The sequence below is a fragment of the Lagenorhynchus albirostris genome, chromosome 7, assembly GCF_949774975.1.
Source record: "Lagenorhynchus albirostris chromosome 7, mLagAlb1.1, whole genome shotgun sequence".
Taxonomy (NCBI): domain Eukaryota; kingdom Metazoa; phylum Chordata; class Mammalia; order Artiodactyla; family Delphinidae; genus Lagenorhynchus; species Lagenorhynchus albirostris.
In genome coordinates, this window is record NC_083101.1 from 19,594,667 (window position 1) to 19,616,091 (window position 21,425).

The window sequence follows — 21,425 nt, forward strand, 5'->3', positions numbered from 1 at the left end:
GGCAGGATTCTTCAAGTCATACACAGCAGTACCTGCTGAATTGCTTCAGACAGTACTCCTATATTAAACGTGCTTATCAAAACTGGATTTAGCACAAAAAGACAAATACGGTATGATTCCACTCATATGAGGCACCGAGAGCAATAAATTCATAGAGACAAAGTAGAATGGTGGTTTTCAGGGGCTGAAAGGTAAAAGAATTTGTATTTAGTGGGTATGTTGTTTCAATTTGGGAAGATGAAAAAGTTCTGGAGGAGGGTGTAGTGATGGTTGCACAACAATGTGAATGCGCTTACTGCTACTGAATCGTACACTTAAAAACAGTTAAGGCGGTGAATTTTATACTATGTATATTTTACTGCAGTGAAAAAAATTAAAAAGTGAAAAAGAGGAAAAAAAATTTTTTAATTGTATTTAATGCATGCTCTTAACACATTTGGTCTCTAAATTTCCATCCACCTGTCTGGCAGTTGGGATTCCAGCAAAGACGCTCCTGTTTCTTTTGTGTGGCATGGAAGTCTTTCACAGTACTTGTGTCCAGTCTGAATGTAATGAAGTAAAGTGTGGGTTACACCCAGCCTGTTTACGTCAATACAGTTAGGGGTCAAGAATAGGCTTTTAAATCAAAAGGGCCAAATGGGAATGTCAGCTCAGCCACCCTGGGACGGACCCTGAGCAAAGTCGCTTCACCTTGCTTAGCCCACTTCCTCATCAGTAAGACAGAAAATCACAGCACCTTTCTGGTTGAGCTGGAGTGAGGACTAAAAGCACTAATGGATAGAAAGCCCAATACCTAATTCGCAATAAATGGCATCAATATCACTACCATTATCATTATTCAAAAAGCAGAAATTCCACCTAGCTCTGTAGGAGCCGTGTTTCCTTGGAGTTATCCTTTGTGCTAGAAAAATGTTGAAAACGTCAAACAGCCTGCCACTTACTAACTCAGATTGGTCTTCTCGCCCATTTATTCTAAAATTGATAACATAAGAAACAAAGAACTGTGACAAGAAATTGGCCTCCTGAGAATCATAGGACTGGTTTCTGCCTTGGACTTTGCCACATTCTCCCTTGTTCTGCGACCTTGGGTGAGTCAGCTGACCTCTTGGAAGCTTACTTCACCCATCAAGGAAGAAGGGAAAATAATCTATACTTCAGAGGATATGCTAAAGAATTTTATGCATGATAAAAACCTGTGAAAATGAAAGAGGTCATTATAACTGTTTCTCCGCCTTTTGCACACACTGGGTTCCTCCTGAAATATGACAGTCTGGCCCCCGTTGAGACTTGGGCATTGCTTGTATTTTCCTTTGCTATTTTATAAGGGCAGCTACTTTAAAAACATGTGCACACACCCTGAGACTTGATATTCATGACAGGAAATTGTATTACTATTTGTTTGAATGAATTTGAAAAAATAATTTAAAAGACCCATCATAGTTAATGAGCTATTTCACATAAACCCAGACATGCATGCACAAGAAAGAACGTGATCTTATCAATCTTTTCAGCTCTTTGAAGAGATTAATATATTTATCATTTTCCCTCATAATGGTCCTATTTGCAGGTCCCCCCACTCCCCATCCATGCAAAAGGGAAAGTCTGGGCTGGTTTGGACCTTTAATCCCCAAATCTATTGGCTAAAAAGAAAATGCAAGTGCTCTCCTGTATCACACCCTGCCACAGGTCGCCCCTCACTGCATGTCTCCCAGACAGTGGGTCTGTCCTCATGGTGAGAAGAGGGTTGCACAAGCCGCAAACCACATTACCAGACTTCTGGTCTACTAGCTCTTGACCATACCCAACAGACAGCTTGGGTGGCAGGACCCAACAGAACTCTGGAGCAGGAGGAAATGGAATTCAACAGAGATGCATACAAGATTTAAATATCCAACTGCAATTTAAGGAGATGGATGGAGAGATGATAGATTGATTGATAGATTTAAAAATGATCCAAATATTCATCAACGTGTTTATGGTTAGGTAGGCTATGATCCATCAATATGCAACTACATATCCAATAGAACTACACAAAAGAATACCAAGATATTTTTTAAATGGGGTGAGGGGGCACCCAATAAGTATAAAATGATTCCTCTAAGCTATCTTTTAAAGTGCTGGCGTGAGGAAAAGAATATTGAAAACTGGTAGGCTAGAAGACGTGTATGGTCCCTACCAACCCAGTAAAGGCATGTCCCCAGGAATCTAGAACTTGAGAGCCCCACACGGACCCTATGCAAACACCTGGTTGGGGAGGAGGGGACCTGACTGGCCCAGGTGCCTGTTACCTCCGGCTCAGCCTCAGGAATAAGCTGGCGAAGCTCGGTCTGCATGAGTGGCCTCTCCGTGGGACGAGGACTGCTGGGCAGGAGAGGAGCTTCCTCCAGCAGGTTCTCCGGCCCCTCGGCCACCGTGGGGCTCACCCCAGTCTCCATGACAACACACAGCTGGCTCAATCTGCTTCTCAGCAAGGACTGCAAAGGAAACAGAGAGGGGCTCGGTGGTGTCCTAAGTTAGGTGGATGGAGGATGCCGGGTGGTTCCCTGAGCCGCAGACCCACACAGGACGCATAGACCGTCTACAGACTCAGATGCTGACCTCAGGAGACTCTGGAGAGATCAGATCATTCCTGCCAAAGTATGGTCAGAAGCACTTTTCCTTCCATGCTCTCATCTGCTCCTCAAAGCAGCCTGGGACGTGGGAATCTTTACCCATATGTTGCAGATGAGCAAACTGGAGCTCAAAGGAATTGCCCAAAGCCACACAGGAACCAATGGGTCCGGATCAGGGCTAAGCCACGATCCTGACTTCAAAGCCAACTACAGCACTTGCGGGGGCCCGAAAATGGATCCCAGGGAAGAAGCACAGGGCTCGAGGACAGGCGAGCTGGGCTCCAAACTTGGCATCACCAACCAGCTATGCGGCTTCTCAGAGCCTCAGTTTCCTCCTCTGTGGAACTGGAGCAAACTCTCCCCGTTCCTTCTCAAAACATTCAGGATTTCAAACAAGTGAAAGTCATCTAAATATATGGTATTTTCCTCTGCCAGAATCTTTATTATTGTTGTTGTTATAAATGAAATATATTCTCACTGTTATTTATTATTATTATTATAAATAAAATTTATATTCACTGTAGAAAATGTGGAAAATGCGACTAGTTAAAAAGGAAAAGAGGACTCCCCTGGTGGCACAGTGGTTAAGAATCCACCTGCCAATGCAGGGGACATGGGTTCGAGCCCTGGTCCAGGAAGATCCCACATGCCGCGGAGCAACTAAGCCCGTGTGCCACAACTACTGAGGCTGCGTGCTAGAGCCCGCAAGCCACAACTACTGAGCCCACGTGCCACAACTACTGAAGTCCAAGCGCCTAGAGCCCATGCTCCGCAACAAGAGAAGCCACCGCAATGAGAAGCCCGTGCGCTGCAACGAAGAGTAGCCCCCGCTCGCCACAACAAAGACCCAACGCAGCCAAAAATTAAATATAAATAAATAAATAATTCTATTTTTAAAAAAATTCTTTAAAAAGGAAGAGAAAAACAGCCATAATTCCCTAGGCAAAAACAACCATGATTCCACAGAGGTATTCTTCCCTCCAAGTAACTTTTCCTTAGACACTTGTTCCAACGCTGAGGTAATGCAATCTATACAATCTAGCCTCCTGGTTTATTTTTTTGCTTTTCACTTAAGGTATCTCACCTCTTGGCTCGTCTTCATTTCTCGAACATGGTCGGACAAAAACTGCACACAGGTCTCCAGGTCGAAGTAGACAAACCAGAGCTGGGGAGAGAAGCAGCCGTGACTGCTGAGGCCAAAACGACCCGACCTTGAACTCTCCATCCCTGAGACGGGCCTCCCCTCCTGCCTCCTCGCTGCAGGCTTGCCCTTCTGGGGATGACCAGGTTCATCCCGGTCTCCGGCGTGAGCATGCCATTCTGCTCTCTCCCAGAGTCCCCCCCGCACGACGGGGTCTGGTAGACAAGTGGCTTCGTGTGCAGATTTGGAAAATGTCAAACCCTGTGCCCGCTGGGGGCCCACCCGTACCCACACCCTGGGCCCCTCACCAGCTAAGAACGCGGACGTGGTGCTGAGGAGATTGATCAATCCTCTCAGGCAGACCCCAGCCAGGCTCAGGCGCCCTGGGCCTCAACCAGCCCAGCTGTGTCCCAGACCCACTGTGTGACCTCTCTAGTCACTTCAGATCTCCCCATTGCCTTGGGGCCAAGAAAACAACCATGCCAGGAGGACAAGGCCCTCAGGGTCTGACCTGCCTCCCCAGGGACCTTGTCTGGGTACTGAGGGCTCGAAACAGAGGAGGCCCCATCTCTTTGCTGAATAAATGTTCAATGAGGAATGTGGCTTGGATGGTCGCCGAGCTTCCCTTCCAGCCCCGCCTCGTGGAGGTTCTAGGCTGCTGGTTACCACCCAGAGAGGAGTCTCCAGAAAGAAACACTGGAGCAGAGAGGAAGGAGGGGCTGCCGACGCCATCTCCATTAGCAGACTCCGGGGGACACTGCACAGACTGGGAGAGCCCAGCCCCAAAGTGGGTCCACTGGAGAGGTCACTCCAAGACACAGTACCTGAATCACACTCTGGCAGCCTTCCACCGTGTCTGTCACCCCCAACAGCACCCGGTGTCTCAGGAGGGCTCCGTTGGCAGCCGCCAGCCTCAGATCCGTGTTGGCGTTGGCCTGTAAGACAAACGCCAGCCCCATGGCCCAACCTCCATGCTGCCGGGGAGCTCTTGGGCCTGAGCAATAACCACACACTGTCCCTCCCCGAGACACCACGGGACAATCCTGGTCTCCAAGACACATCCATTGTCTCCCCTATAAAACAGACTGTGGCATTGTTGGGACAATAAATTCAACAGTGTCAGAGAGCTTCGGGTGAAGCCCAGCTCTGCTACTTCCCGGCGGTGTGGCCCTGGACAAATGTGTCCCTTCTGAGTCTTGCTTTCTTCAGTTGTTGAAGAAGGATAAAAAGCATCTCCGGCCCTTAGGAACATGGTGAGATTGAACTGAGATTGTGTGTGTGACGCACTTAACCCAGTGCCTGGGACACAGTCGGGGGACACACATATCTGAGGGAGGAGGGGCTTGGAGAGCTTTGAGCATCGATTGTGGAAATAAAGCACCTATTTTCCATACTACCTAACCCAGTGACTGGCCCTCGGAGGGGGGCTCTGGGAATCCATCTCCTTCTTTTCCCACCAGAACCAACTGACGCCATGGATGACAAAGTAGGTGCTAAGCAGATCGGGCAGGAGAGGATAGGAAGGGTGACAGGACCCAAAGCTCTATAAGACCCTACAAGGACTTTCAGATGCAATTAGAAGGCAACTCAATCGAGGACAATGGTCCCCAAAACAGGAAGGACCCCTGTAGGGAGCTTCTGAATGTGTGAGAAGGCCCTTACGGTTGTCACAGGCACAGGACAGGCAATGCTGGCATTTAGGGACGAGGACCAGGGATGCTAAACACATGCCTTCCACTGTAGGCCACGTCCCATGACAGAGAATTTTGCACGTGGAAGAACTGTCCCCCAGCCTACCTGAACCCTAAATGTCCCACTGGGCACGAGCACATGTGAAAAACTCTCTTCATAATTCTCTGACTGGCCAACCTAATTCCATTTTACATATAAACCTAAAGTGTTTTGTGAATAGGTTTTAAAATACATTGAATTTTCCAGGAATGCCACACCTCGTTTATTGCATTTCGCTTTATTGCGCTTTACAGATACTGCCTTTTTTTTTTTTTTTTACAAACTGAATGTTTGTGACAATCTGAGTCGAGCAAGTCTATTGACGCCATTTTTCCACTAGCGTTATTTTTTAACTAAGGTATGTGCATTGCTTTTTTTTAGACATAGGGCTTTTACACACTTAATAGACTACAGTATAGTGTAAACATAACTTTTATATGCACTAGAAAGCCAAAAAATTCGTGTGACTCTCTTTACTGTGATATCCGCTTTATAGCAGTGGTCTGGAACCAAACCCACAGTATCTCCAAAGTCTGCCTGTATTATAAAAATCAAGGGGTGATTATATTTTGTTTTGCCTAGAACTTTAGCAAGGGTGTTCACCCTTTCAGAAACCCCTATCACCAAGATTTCAGGTCCTGACTCCATCTCTTAACTACCTATATAACCCTGGGCAAATTAGTCACCATCTCTGCCTCCACACCCTCACGTCCAAATTGGAGATAACACCCCCGAACAATAAGGGTTAGAATAAGGATGAAATGAGTTAATACACATAGGACACCTGGAAGAATGAACACTCGATATATGTTACCTAGTAATATCTTTATGATGACGATACTCAACTGAAAACACCATGTTTTCCACTGTACCATGTTGGCCACAAACGAATATTTTTAGGAATTTTCAACATACCCTAGTGATGTGTTTTACTCTTTAGGGGATAAAAGACAGAGTCTTGCCTGCCTTCATAAGCCTTCTGATCTTGAAAAAGGCTAATAATGACCCAAACAAGGGGAAAACAAGGCAGTGTGTACAAATGCTGAGGCTCTCAAGGATGCTATGTGATGCGGGTAGGACACAAACAGTAAGAGTGACAATGGTCAGGAAGGGGGATCTGCATGGTCCTGAGAGATGAGGGATCCGAGGATAAAGAAGTCCTTGAGCTGAGGCTCAGAGGAAGACCTGAGCAAGGCTGTGTGACCACAGACTAGTTACTTAACCTCTCTGAGCTTTGGTTTCACCACTAGTGAAGAGTAAATAATCATAACAGTTGATACATAGTGAGCATTTATGTAACACCAAGTAAGATTATAAGCACGTTGCATGTATTAAGTCATTTAGTTCTCCCAACAATCCTATGAGGGAGCTAAAATTATTATCCCATTGTACAGATGAGAAAACTAAGGCCCTGAGAGGTTAAATAATAAATCACCCCAGGCTGCAGGGCTAGCAAATGGCAGAGGTACCCTGCCTCCTTGTGAGGTTGTTGTTGGGCATGGATATCAGGTCCCAAACACAGAACACATAGTAAGTGCTCATTAAACGATGGTCTTATGAGAAAGTAAGGATCCTGGAGGGGATCAACAAACAGTGATGACAGAAGGGCTATTATGTACCTGGGGCCTCCACGCTGCCCCTACACGTAAAGATCCAGGGTCTTGTTTGTCTCTGTGCCCTGTGCCTAGCACATCTCCTAGGCACTTGCGGAGGCTTCATAAATGCCAGCTGAATAAGGAAGAAAGGGAGGAAGGAGGCAGAGAGCCACAGCAGGCATTCCCTGAACTGCCTCCCTGAAGCACCTGCCAGGTGCCAGATATTTTGCTTGCTCCTGATGAAGCAGGGCACTTTGCTCCTTCCCCCTCCCCAAGAGAAGGTTCTTGCTGCAGAAGCAGCCAGCCCCACTGATTTTTTTATAGGCCAAACACAGGGGCCATGAGAGCTTCAGCAGAGCCCAAGGGCAGCATTATTCTGTCAGCCTCATCGCAAAGCCCGACAAAGATCCTTTCAGAATGATTAAGCCATGAAGTTCCTATTTGTCCCTGTGAGCACAGGCACTAAATGGAATTCATACCCCTGAACCCTGACCACATTTCCCAACATCCCGCCCTCTCCTCCTGAGTGAGGCAAGAGTGGAGTGTTTGCTAAAGATCTCAAAGTCCAGCTCTGTGCCAGGTGCTGGGGGAGCTTCTGAAGCAGCTGGAAAGACAGTGGAGGGGTGGTTGCCAGAATAAGGGTCCCCCAAGGATGTGTAAATCCTACTTCCCAGAACCTGTGAATTTATGTTACTTGGCACTGAAAAATTAAGGGTGTAGATGGAATTAATGTTGCTAATCAGTTAGCCTTAAAATGGGAAGATTGTCCCAGATTATCTAGACAGCCCAACGTAATCACAGGGGGCCTTGAAAGTAGAAGAGGGAGACAGAAGACTCAGAGTCAAGAATGCGAGAAGGACTCAACCCACCACTGCTGGCTTTGAAGATGGAGGAAGGGGCCATGAGCCAAGGAACGCAGGTGGCCTCCAGGAGCTGGAAAAGACAAGGAGACAGATTCCCGCCCTAGAGGCTCCAGAAAGGAGGCAGCCCAGCCCCGTCAAACTTTTAAACTACAGAACTGTAACACAACACATTTCTGTTGTTTTAAGCCACTACATTTATGGTTATCTGTTACAGCCACAGAACACCAATACAGTTGGGTATTGACTGAGAATGTGGCTTGGAATCTGAGCCTCCTGGCCTTGAATTCGAGCTCTGCTATTTATTAGCAGCATGACCTTGGACTACTTCTTGGGCCTCTCGGAGCCTCGGGTTCCTCACCTGCAAAATGAACGTAAAAGCCTCTACCCAGAGGTTTACTGGGGGGTTTAATGAGTTAATGCATGTAAAGCATTTAGTGATGACCTACCACATATGAAGTGCTCAACAGTAACAAAAGACAGATGTTGAAGAAGCAGAAGACAATTAGCAAACCACACATTAAGCCGGGGGTATCGATCTCCTTTGTGAATGAGATCAGGAATCACAGGGTTCAGGCTTTGAACCTCCACTCTGCCACTCAGAGTGGGATTGGGACAAGTTACCTAAACTCCCTGATCACCCACCCACTCTCTGCCTCAGAGGTCGTTACTGGGGTTAAATGAGACACAACTGTCAACCAAGCACCAGGCAGAGTCCATCCACCTCTCCGCAGGTACCCCATGCTGTGAGGTGGGTCCAGGAAACACCCTCGCTCACAGGGCCGTGGCGAGCACCCAGGCAGAGGAGGTGCATGGAAGGGCTCAGTCGCCTCAAAGTGTCATCCTCCCCGCTCCCAGACTCTCTCAAAACACAGCCTGCTTCCAGAAAAACAACCCACAGGCATCAGAGAGAAAAACAGGAAGGATTTAATCACACGTGTGATTTGATTTCTTTTAGTCACTGGGCACACGGGCCAGGGTGAATTTTCATGGTTGGGGAAATTCTTTGAAGCAGGTAAAAGAAAAATCTGACTTGGGATTATCCTGTCCACACAGCCTTTCTGGAGGGAGCATGGCTGGAGTCCCCGGATGTCTTACCTTCCTCTGGTGTCTCTCGAAAATGAGCACAAGAGTCAGGGTCAGGCTCATGGCAGCCAGGGTCACGAGCAGCACACCCACCCAGTGGTTCCCCAGGGCGAACATCTGGCTGGTGGAGTAGATGTTGGCCCATACCACCACGTAGAACACCTGCAAGAAGCCAGAGAAAGGGCACCGTCAGCAACACCAGTCCTCAAACGAAGCAGCTCCATTCCAAGGGACACCCTCTGGCCACTTCTGACGCCCTCCATGGATGCGCGAGCTCACAAGGCCAGTCAGAGACTGATGGGGGCGGGAGATTGGGGTGGTCTGTGAGAATGGGCCCTTGTTCTTTGTTCAAAAGCAAAGGGAGAGGCAAGGGGTTAGAATAGCCACTCCAAATCCTTGCTTACTCTGAATTCAAATAAAACAGAGAAGGGAGGGGGGGCTTGGGAGTGAGATAAATTTGAATCAGAAGCCCACGTTCATCCTTCAACAGCTAGGTGGCCTTAGACAAGTTGTAACAACTCTCTGGGCCTCAGTTTCCTCATCCGTAAAATGGGGATAATAATACCTACTTCACAGTGTTGTTATAAGGGTTAATAAGATAACCTATGTAACAGCCTAGCACTTCTTAGGAAATCAGTAACTGCCAGTGGCCATCCCTTCCCCTCCCAGAAGCAGGACATGGGAGTCAAGAGTGCTTTTTGACCATTTATACATACAGAGGAGTGGCAGGTCACAGTGGTTAAGAGCACAGATGCAGAAACCAGGGTGCCCGGGTTCCAACACCGGCTGCGCCATATTCTGTCTGCCTGTGTGTGTTTACGTATATATATAGGTGTATACATATGTTTATATGTATACACACACACATATGTGACTAGAGCCGAAATAGACCAATCTGTTGAACAGATGGGGAAACCAAATGCCAGAGAGGAGGAAAGCCTTGACAAAGCCAGACACTGAGTCCAGAGCCTCAGGGGTGGGTCTACAGATTCCCAATCCCCCAGCTCTGGCCTTAATAAACCCTGCCTCCCATCCTCTGCATGGGGAGCTGGTTACAACTCTCCCCCATGAATCTCCTCTTACACCAAACCCAGGTCCAGGTGTACTGCTCTCTCCCAGGCAGCCCAGCCACCAGCCCCCAAACCCGTGACCCACACCAACAGGCTCCAGGGCACTGCGCCGAATTTAGCAGTGCCTCAGAGGCCTCCCTCGCTCTTACCACAGCGAAGGCCAGCCGCATAGGCCTCGAGTTGTAGATGATGTATCTCCTCACTTGGGGCTCCAAGAGGGCACTCTCAGCCAGGCTCCTGTACTGCTCAGCCGGGACCTGCTTGGCCACCCAAGGGAAAGAGACCTGTCAGCCACGGAGAACCACACCCCACTCCTTCCCACCAGCAGGGGTGTTGTGGCCAGTTCACGTGGCTATCACGTGGAAGGGGGATGAGGTGCATTCCTGGCTGCCCCCAAAGGCAGAATGGGGAGCATGGAGCATGGCGTGGCAATCACAGGGTGCAGCTTCCAGATCAGAGAAGGACAGGCACCACTGGGGAGATGGGACAGCTCGAGATCCAGGAGGACATCCAGGAGAGGGATCCCTGTAGCCCAAGGCTCAGCACCTCACAGCAGATCCAGGATAGCCTAATGGTTAAGGTGCAGGCCATGGAGTCAGCCAGCCATCAATAATAAAATAATAAAATTTTTAAAAATAAATAAATAAGATAAAATGAGGATAATCAAAGTACAACTTGTAGAGGTGACAGGCATATTAAATAAGATAATACATATACAATATTTACAATAAATACAATAAATATACGTATAGTATGTAGACACATATTATCTGGACATCTTTGGGGGCCTCTGTTCTCTTACTTAGATAGATATGTGTGTCTAAGTGTATGTGTACACAAGCCCGGTGCTGGTTCCGTAGTGAACACTTGATACACAAGTGTTATTCTCAAACTGTACCATCAATAACTATTAATACAGTCCAAGATACTGAAAATTCACATCTTCCTGCCCAAACAAAAAATGTCATAGAGCAAAGGTCCTATGAGAATGGATTGCTTAAGAACACAGAATTTAATCATTAGAGATATTTAGGAACATGGTAGAACAAGATGTAAACTGTTCATCAGTTAAGAAAACCCAATCTGAAGACAACTGTTTAAGAAAAATGTTCTTTTGTACAAAGGCTGAAAGGAAGCGTGGGAAGCAAAACCAGCTCATGTGCTGATGTGGGGCTAGTACTGTCAACTTGGAAAGTTTCCCTTTAATGGTGATAAAATGTTGTTTTAAACCATAATGCAATTCTGTTTTAAAGGAGTAAACTCTCAAGTCTTCAAGGTAAAATTAGCAATGTAGCTTCCTCAGCCATAAATAATCCTCCCTGGGCAGTGAAGATGAATGCCTAATCATGCTGGAGGATTTGAGAAGAGCAAGAACCACACCTGTGGGAACTTAATAGCAATACCACAATTTATTGAACATTTACTATGTGCCAGGGCCAGTGCAAGTGTTCCTCGAGCACTACTTCTCTTAATCCATACAAAAACCCTGTGTAATAGGTATTAATATTGCCCTCGTTTTACAGATGATGAGACTGTGGCTCAGAGAGGTTAAGTCACCTGCCTAAAGTCACCCAGGCAGTAAGCAGCTGAGCTGGATCTGCATCCAGATCTAGGAACCCCCGTGAAGCCTATGCCTCGAATCACTATGCTTGAAGGTACTGCATTATCATCTAATGAATTCACGCACCCTTCCCTTTGCAGAAGCAGTTCCTTCTCCTAAAATGCCCTTCCTCCTGTCCACCCAGCAAACTCCTTTTTTTCCTTCAAGAGCCCAGGTCAAGTATCTGCTCCTCTGCAAAGCTTTTGTTAGAATGAATAAAGGAAATCTCATTTATACTGGAGTTGGGAAGGCCAGAAGGAGGTGCTCTCATGCCCTACCACTCATTGTCATCCGCAGACTCCAAACGCGAAGAGAATCACCTTGCATCTCCAACAGGAAGAAGGTCTGTTTCTGCCTTTTACTACCTCAGCAGGAGGAAGATTTTCTCCTCGCCTGGCAATAGCCCAGCCAACCAGAGGCTGTCACAACTCAGCCAATGAAAAGCCACTACACTTGGAACCCCCAGTTTCCCCCACTGGCCTCCTTGTTTATAAGAGCCCCTCCCAACTTCTCTTTAACCTCTATAAAACAACAGTCCTTTCCTTCGTTTCTCCAGACTTCCCCGTTTTTACTATAGCATGCCTGTCCCGAATTGCAACTTTCTGCTATTACCAAATAAACCCATTTTGCCAGTATAATAACGGGCTGCTTTAGTTATAAGGCGGACACTTTCATAACCACTGCTCCCTGAGCTGAGTTTATCACTTTCTCCTGTGAATGTCTTCAATGTCTTGTGCATCCCTCTACTGCAGCACTTATACCATACTGTTCTGCTTTACCTGACGCATGTCTATCTCACCCACTGGGCTCTGTGAGCAGTGTGACACCAGGCACGGGGACCTAGTCACCTCTGTAGTACTCAGTGACCGCCTAAGTGGCCAGCACAGGGTGGACACCCCAAAACACACATCTGTTAAGTTAATTAATTGGAAGGAGAGGACATCTTCCTTATATTCCCTACCATGTTGAGCACAGGGTAGGTGTTTAATAAAAATGTTGTGAATAATTGGATGATAGAATAGATAGACGGACAGACAGGTGGATGGATGGATGGATGGATGGAAGAAAAAGTACTAAGGACTCCATAAAGTCAGCGCTCACCTGAATGCCCCAGGTCTGCAGTTGTTCTTCGGCGGCTCCCAGATCGAAGGAGATGGGTGCACAGGTATTGTCAATCCGGAGAACTGTGAGGACCTGGCCGTTGTGGAGCTCTGAAAGCAGACCAGGAGCTTCATCGGGCTGAGCAATAAGGACTTTGGGTGAGCCCAGACCTTGATGGCATCACCTCCTCTGGCCTTGAGAACATTCTCATGGCGAGGAGGGACTTGCCATCCTCCAACTCCTACGGGAGAAGGACTGGACTTGACTGGAAAGCTCCCAGGAGACAGAACTGAGGCCGGAGGCTTTTAGGACATTATTTGAGACCATCAAAGGAAGAACTTCTCAAGAATGTGAGCTCTGTCCACACAAAGTCTGGGAGGTAGTGGGCTCCCCCTCACAAGGGATATTTAAACAGAGATTGAACAACTAATTACACTGAGGAGATGATCCAGCAGACATTTATTCGAGGATGGCAAAGGAAGTACAACCAAACAACTTACATCCCTGGTGGGCTCGGAGTCTAAGTAAGAGGTAACAATGTGGTAGGCACAACAGTGAACCCCCAAGGATGTCCCCACCCTAACCCCCAGAACCTGTGAATACGTTATCTTACACGGCAAAGGAGAATGGGGGTTGCAGGTGAACTTAATGGTATTAATCAGCTGGCCTGAAATAGGGAGATTATCCTAGATTATCTGGGTGGGCCCACTGTAATCACAAGGATCCTCAAAAGTGGAAGAGAGGGAATTCCCTGGCGGTCCAGTGGTTAGGACTCCACGCTTTCACTGCTGAGGGCACAGGTTCGATCCCTGGTTAGGGAACTAAGATCCCGCATGCCACTCAGCGCAGCAAAAAAAAAAAAAAGTGGAAGAGGGAGGCAGCAGAAGAGCCAGGAGGGATGTGACTAAGGAAGAAAGGTACAGAGAGATGGAACATTACTGGCTTTAAAATGGCGGAAGGGGACTTCCCTGGTGGTCCAATAGTTAAGAATCCGCCTTCCAATGCAGGGGACGCGGGTTAGATCCCTGGTCGGGGAACTAAGATCCCACATGCCACGGGGCAACTAAGCCCAAGTGCTCTAGAGCCCGCGCGCCACGACTAGAGAGAAGCCCGTGTGCCGCCCGCACGCCACAACTAAAACCCGACGCAGCCAAGTAAATAAATAAATATAAAATTTTAAAAAACAAATGGCGGAAGGCTTCAGCAGCCAAGGACTGTGGGTGGCCTTTAGATGCTGGAAAAGAAAAGGAAACAGATTCTCCGCTGGAGCTTCCTAAAGGAATGCAGCCTTGCTGACCAGGGCTGTCAGGCTGTGAGCCGACAGTCTGGCCAGTGTCAGACTTCTAACCTACAGAACTGTAAGAGAAGAACTGCATTTGCTAAGCCACTGTTAGTGGCACCTGTTACAACAGTCACAGAAAACTAATCCGCTGACTTACGGGCAAGCCCTCCCCAGTGTCTCTGCACTCGCTCAACATTTTAAAAGCATATATCGAGTGAAGTCATACCTCAAAAACACACATCATCTCAGGCTTGTCACAATGGCTATCAAATTTATTCGAGGATGCCCTGCAGGGCTGCAATGAAGCCGGACCAGGAGACCCGAGGGAGGCCAGCTACAGTGAAATCCCCTCGGGTCCAGGGAGGAAGGGCAGCAGAAAGAAGCCAAACCAACTTCCCTTCTGAGTAGAGAAACTCTGAACAGAAGGACCGAGATCTCCTTCCATCACGTATGAGGCCCAGGGAGCCACCAGAGAGCAGCCAGGGCAGCTGCTGCAGGGTAGTCCAGGCCTGAGATTCTAGGATCCCAGCGTTCAGCCACGCAGGGCTGGGAGCTGAATATTTCAGCACATTTTCTGTAGCTGTTGCTCAGAAAAGGAGGCAGGACTGAAGGGATTAAACCATGAACATGTTACCTGCTGGCTCAGGGCCCAGCTCGGGGTTAATCCCTGAGTCTTAAAGCAAAATGACTAGCTCTACCTTCCTGGGAATCCCTGGCCCACCCAAACGCTCCTCTAACCCCTCACCCCATCCATCCCTGGGCCCTGCCACCTGGGCCAACAAAATCTCTCCCAGCTCCGTGCACCCCTTGGTATCTTCACCACAACCCTAGGCCAGGCTCCCTTCACCTCTCCCTGTACCTGCCGTAGTCTCCTAACTGGTTTCTCCAACCTGCTCTTCCTCTTACGATGCATTCACACAGCAGCCAGAGCACAGATCAGATTAATACAAATTCTCTGAGTAAAACTTTCAAAAGCCTCCCAGTCCTCTGGCAAAAACCAACCTCCTTACCAAGCTCCCCCGGCCCTTCGAAGAACTAGCCTCCTGCCAAGCTCACCTTGAAGCCTCAGCCTCACTCTGTGTCTTGCCACCCCAGCCTCCTTAGCCCCTTGGACATGTAGTGTTCTCTCCCACCCCAGGGCCTTTGTGCATGCTCTTCCGGCTTTCTCCCTAGAACACATCCACCTAGCCTCACTCCATTATATCCAAGTCATCATTTGTGTTCCAGCTCATTAATCCCTTGCCCAGGAAGTCTTCCCTGACATTCTAAACTCGTAGCAGATCAAATCTGTCTGATAAACCTGCCCATAACTACATGCTCTCCTCCTTTATGCTTATCAAAGATGAGCACATGTGTATGCAATTACTTGATTAAAGTCCACTGTCTCCATCAGACTATATACTCCCACATTGGTTTTGCACATCACTGAATCCCCTGAGCTGGGTTCAGTGCCAGGTGTACAGTAGGCACTAAGTAAATGCTTCCTGTGTAAATGAGGTGGGGAAAGCACAAGCTAGATGCTTTGGGGTTCAAATGGTAACTCAGCCTCTCACTAACAGAGCACCTTGAAGAAACAATTTAATCCCTGGCCATCCCCTTAGAGGATGATTATATCCACCGCGGAGGATTTTGCAAATAATTAAGATGATAAAAATTAAGCGCTTGGTGCAAAATGGGTACTGAATGACTGGCTGCTACTGTTGTCATAATTTAAAAGCCAGCTTGTCAAAGCTCCTAAGTTACCATAAAGGCACACCAGTTGAGCTGTGTTGGTTTTTACCTTCCCACACCTTGTTCCAGAAAGGATTTAAGGTGGCTTCATAAAATAAAATATGAAAAGATAAAATTAGATTTAAAAATAAGCAAATGAGGGAAAACAGACAAAAAGAAGATCAAGACCAAAATAAAATAGAACAATAAAATGCGATAAGAATAGCTTCCAGGGACTGATCCCATCCTATGCACCAGGCACGGGCTTAGGCTCACAGTCGTGATTCCATTTAATCCTCCAAGACTCCTAGAAGGTGGAAAACCATTACAATGGAAAAGGAAACTGAACCTCGGAAAGGAGAACCAGCTTGCCTGGTGGTACCAGGGGAAATGAAAGTAAGAAGAGAAGAAGTGAAGAGAAAGGGTAGCATACAAAATGCAGGCAGTCATGCTGTGCGGAGCCTCAGACTAGCCCTCCACTGCACAGCACAGAGCAGAAAACACACACTGAGCTGGATCCCAGGCATGGAGGTTGTGAACCACTCCCCTAGCCTGGCTCTTTGCACTATGAGGACAGTGTTTGCCTGAGCAATGTGAGGACTTTTCATAGTGTCTCTGTTTCCCTTTCAAACCATGAGTTCCTGGATTCTTGGTAATAATCTCTCTCATCTGCTCCTCAATGTGAGAACTGCAAGTCCTCCACTTAGAAATACTTGTTTTTACACCTAGGCTAAGAAAAAGGATCTAAAAAGCTACCAAAGAAGCGTGTGTGTGTGTGTGTGTGTGTGTGTGTGTGTGTGTGTGTGTGTGTGTGTGTGTGTGTGTGTGTGTGTGTGTGTGTGTGTGTGTGTGTGTGTGTGTGTGTGTGTGTGTGTGTACAGGGAGCTATTTCCTATAAAGGGGCAAGAACTGGCTTGCCAAAAACCAGTAGAGCTATATCTTCAAAGAGCTGAAGGTAAATTATTCCATTCCATTTCATTCTACGGGTATGTGTGTATGTGAACTGCTTTCCTAATAACAGTAGTCATAAAAGGAACCCTTGTTTTTAAGTTTTAAATCATCTAAGAAACAAGCCACAACGCAAAATGCCATCTCCCCTTGCCTATGCCCAGCCACTCATTCATTCATTCAACAAAATACTTATTGAGCATCTACTATGAGCAAAGGGCTTCCCTGGTGGTGCAGTGGTTAAAAATCCGCCTGCCAATGCAGGGGACACGGGTTCGAGCCCTGGTCTGGGAAGATCCCACATGCCGCGGAGCAACTAAGCCCATGCGCCGCAACTACTAAGCCAGCGCTCCAGAACCTGTAAGCCACAACTCCTGAAGCCCGGGTGCCGAAAACCCGTGCTCTGCAACAAGAGAAGCCACTGCAATGAGAAGGCCGCACACTGCAACAAAGAGTAGCCTCCGCTCACCGCAACTAGAGAAAGCCTGCACACAGCAACAAAGGCCCAATGCCGTGAAAAAAAAATAAATAAAATAAATAATAATAAAATTTTAAAAATAATAATACTATGGGCCAAGCCATGTGCTAAGTACTATAGACACAGTGATGAACAAAGCAAAACAGGGACCCTGCACTCGTGGAGCTTACATTCTAGTGAGGAAACTGGACATTCAACACTTTATTACACAGGTAATTATCTAATTACAGACTGGTAATTGCTATAGGGAGAAACAGGAATATATCAGAGGGTCCCGGCTTAGGCTGGGCCATCAGGAGAGGATTCCCCATGGAAGGGATATGTGAACTTAGCTCTGAAGGATGGATGGAAATTAAGCAGGGAAAAGGAGGCAGGGAAAGGGCATAACACACAGCAGGGACAGCAGGTGCAAAGGTCCTGGGGCAGGGCAGCATGGCAGGAACAGAGAACAGGGGCAGCAAGAGCCATTTAGGCAGGCCTGGCAAGCTGGAGAATGATAGATCTTCATGCTAAGCCTAATGGGAAACACTGAAACAGAAAGCGATTTGGTTGGCTGTGCATTTTAAAAAATCTCTCTGAGACACCATGCAGAGAACAGAAGAGGCAAGGAGGAAAGGTGCTAGAAAGCTACAGCAGGGATCCTGGCAGAGGGCAATCTAAGGAGTTGGTGACAGAGAGAAGAGGTAGAAATGACAGAAAGTGGCCTGGAAACACATCCCCAAATGCCCGCTCTTATCTAAAGACACTTTTGTGCCCCTCCGCTCCCCTCCCCTCAATCATACTATGTGAGTCCAGTTCAGCATCCTGGGGGGATAGGGGAGGAAGGAATTAAGGGTCATGATCCTACCTTGCCCCCAGCCAGGAGGGCTCCCGCCAGACAGGGCGCTCCACCCAGGGGAGGAGGTGGGCAAGGGGCCAGCCGCCCCGCCGGGGTCCATCTGCGGTTCACACGCCATAGCAGAGCCAGCAGGATTTCTGCTTCCCCTTCTCAGAGCTGTGGTGCATCCTGGAGCAGCCAGCTCAGCTTCGCCTGCCTTCAGAAAACAACATCACGAGAAAGAACTTCAGGCCTAGTCCTGGGCAGGCCAGGCTCCTCAGGCTCTCAAGGCCAAAGCCATCACCAGACCAGTGAGAGCCACCCAGAGTCTTCCCTTGGACTGTGAACTTGCTGATCGTGCTGAGGAACGTTCTCAGAGGGAGTGAGGGGCAAGGGCTGAAACCCTTCAAGGTCTTGGCTGAGACCTCCTCTGCTCTGGGACCTTCTCCAGCTCAGACACATCGAGGGACCCACAGAGAACTCACGAGCTGACCAGGCCCCACTCCCAGGCATCTGGGATTTCGCTTCCTGACTGAGTACAGGATAGGTATATTCATCATGGGGAGCCGTGTTTATACAAAGCAGCAAAACGTTATAAAAAGAAAAGAGCAAGGATTTTAGCACCAAAAGACCTAGATTTGAACCTTCACTCAGCCCTCACATGCTCTGGGACATTCACTGTCAGGTACTTAACTCCCTGAGCCGTTCTGACCTCATCTGTAAAATGGGTTCAGGGAGGCCTATCTGGCATAGCTGCTGGGGGGGTAACACAAGGAAACATAAGTATGGCATCCAGTACCCTGCTCATCATAAGGCCCATTTCCTCACAGGTTTCTCCCATTTAACAGGGTCAAAGATGTGACATGACCTGCCCAAGGTGGGATGGCTGGGAGCTGTGGAGACAGGAGATGGACCAGGCTATCCAGCTGCAGAATACAAGCCCCTCATGCCCATGCCCCTGAACCTCAGCACCCAGGTCTGGCTATCGCTGAGCCTCCTCCTTAAACCGCCTTAAAAAAGACTGGGTCGGGCTTCCCTGGTGGCGCAGTGGTTGAGAGTCCGCCTGCCAATGCAGGGGACACGGGTTTGTGCCCCAGTCTGGGAAGATCCCACATGCCGCGGAGCGACTGGGCCCGTGAGCCTTGGCTGCTGGACCTGCGCGTCCGGAGCCTGTGCTCCGCAACGGGAGAGGCCACAACAGTGAGAGGCCCGCATACCACAAAAAAAAAAAAGACTGGGTAGAGGGAGACTGCATTTCCCAGGTGTGATCTAGTAACAAGCTCCAGTTGGCATCTGAACTGCCAAGCTGTGGGATGGCAGGGACCACCTCCCCTTACCTAGCCCAAGCCTGGCGCACAACAGGCACTCCCAAATATCACTGAGTACCGGCCAGTCATATCACCCCTTAATTCCTCCTTCTTATCTCGTACCCCCCAAGAGGCATGAAAGCAACAACAGCCCAAGGATGTCTGCCCTGCACTTGGCAATAACTGAGGCCCTTTGCTGCCTCACCTGATTATATCCTAGGCCCAGGAGACAAACAGAATCTTTGGATCCATTTTCCAGACCAGGAACCCAGGGACATCATAGCTAGGAACCTGCTGCCCGGAGAAGCTGTACTGGAATCTCAGAAAGGTCCTTGAGCCCACCCTCCCTCCTCCAGGCAGGAGGGACCACCCACAAGCTGGGGCTGCACAGACATCCTTCCAGACTGCATGGAAGGTTCATTAGCTGCAAAATCCCACAACTAGACATTGTCTTTGGGAAGAAGAAATCCCAGCACCCCAGTTGGCCCAATTAGCCTCCACAAAGTCCCACCAGGAGAATTCATTCACCTAAAGGACATTTAGCATAATGGATAAAAGCAACCTGCACAGTCCTGCCACTTCCCACGTGTACGACCTGGAGCAAGTGACTTGTACCTGCCTCAGTTTCTACACATGTAAATGGGAATAATGTAACGAGGCTGTTGTGAGGTTTAAAGAATTCATACCTGAATCACTCGAGAGCAGCACGGGGCAAAAAGGAATATAGCAATCATTATTTTTACTCCACAGACACTCCCTAAGAACCTTCTAGTGCCAGGCCCTGTGCTTTCTAAACTATAAAACCAGAAATAAAATCTTAAGTCCCTGTTCAGCCCTCCCTGCTGGGTACCACCATCTGGTGGGAAAGAGAAACTCAGAGAAAGAGAAATAACAAACAGACAATGACCAAAGAAGGCAGTCAGAGGGAGCCGGCAGCGCCTTGGAATGAGGGAAGAGTGTTTCAGGAGGCTTCTTGGAGCAGGGAAAGAGGCTCCTGGCTTGGCAAAGGTAGAGCAAGAGAAGGGGCTACCAAGTAGGGAGAGGTACAAACCAGAGGCCAGGATGGGCCCAATCAGGGCAGCCTGTGCACTCACCCTGCAGCTCCTCATCCAACCTGGAGGCTGCAGAGGGCACGAGGGCTGTTGGCAAGACTGGCCAAGGGCAGGTGCTGACCCATCACCCATCAGTGTGTCCTGACCTGCCACCCCACTCAGCCCTGCACTAGCCCTAGGGGACAAGGGAGGGAGGGAGAGGCACCAGGGGTGGAGTCAGAGCCAGGGAGCGAGCACAGCCCTGAGGTTCCTGTAACTAACAGGTCATCCACTCCCCAGCTTCCTTAACTCCCATTGCTGATTCCACTTAACCAGACCTTCCAGTTATCCATCTTTTTGAGTTGAGTGGCAAGCCTCTGCAAAGGAAGATATCCTAAAAGTCCCGCTGAGCAAAGGTCTCCATTTCTGCAGACACTGAGTGCCCAGCTTCCCCAGGAGGCCCTGTGCCTCACTGAGGGGTGTGCATGTGTGCCTTCGTGTGTGTTGGGGGAGAAGGGGACTCCTACAGTTTTCACAAGTCAGGTTTCATTTTGTTAAACTGGAAAGTCCCAACAAGGTACCACAGAGGGTCTGTCACAGTCGTTTTGCGGTGGAAAAGCCTTGAGAGACAATGGCTCCAAGCTCTCCACTTTCCACATGAGAAAATTAAGACCCAGAAACGAAAGTGAACTCTCCAAGGTCAAGGAGCCAGGTGGGGGATGGAGCCACAACGGAACCGAGCTCATTCGGGCAAGGGATGCTCCGCCGCATCTGGCCTTGGCCTTGGGCAGCTGAGTCTAGCTTCAGGTTCTGCCCTCAAGTCTCCTCCCGGGTCTGCTGCCTCTGGGCCTCCCTCACCCTGAAATCACTCCCACTGTCCCAAGCCCACCGGCTCCCAGGAGCCGCCCGAGAGGAGCTCCCACGCACGACAGAGGGAAATGGGGCCCAAAGGCGCAGGAAGAACGCAGACGCGGCCCGCGGCGCCCACCCCAGACCAAGACACGGGAGCCCAGCGGCAGCACGGGACCCGCGCGCCTCAAATCAGGGCTCGCGGCC

General features: G+C 48.7%; 1 protein-coding gene across 4 annotated transcripts in view; it reads right to left on the bottom strand.

Annotated features, from left to right (window-relative positions):
- Positions 1-21,425, bottom strand: part of TMEM268 (transmembrane protein 268) — a 39,516-nt gene that overhangs the window by 17,920 nt on the left and 171 nt on the right. For 3 of the 4 annotated variants that reach the window (XM_060153321.1, XM_060153320.1, XM_060153319.1), the window contains exons 2-8: positions 18,062-18,248; positions 12,797-12,906; positions 10,245-10,352; positions 9,038-9,187; positions 4,578-4,688; positions 3,697-3,777; positions 2,289-2,474 (exon numbers count right to left, since the gene is read on the bottom strand). In XM_060153321.1, the coding sequence (XP_060009304.1) occupies positions 2,289-2,474; positions 3,697-3,777; positions 4,578-4,688; positions 9,038-9,187; positions 10,245-10,352; positions 12,797-12,906; positions 18,062-18,170 (855 nt within the window). In that variant the 5' untranslated portion in view covers positions 18,171-18,248. The remainder of the gene's footprint in view (positions 1-2,288; positions 2,475-3,696; positions 3,778-4,577; positions 4,689-9,037; positions 9,188-10,244; positions 10,353-12,796; positions 12,907-18,061; positions 18,249-21,425) is intronic. The other variant, XM_060153322.1, reaches the window with a different exon arrangement.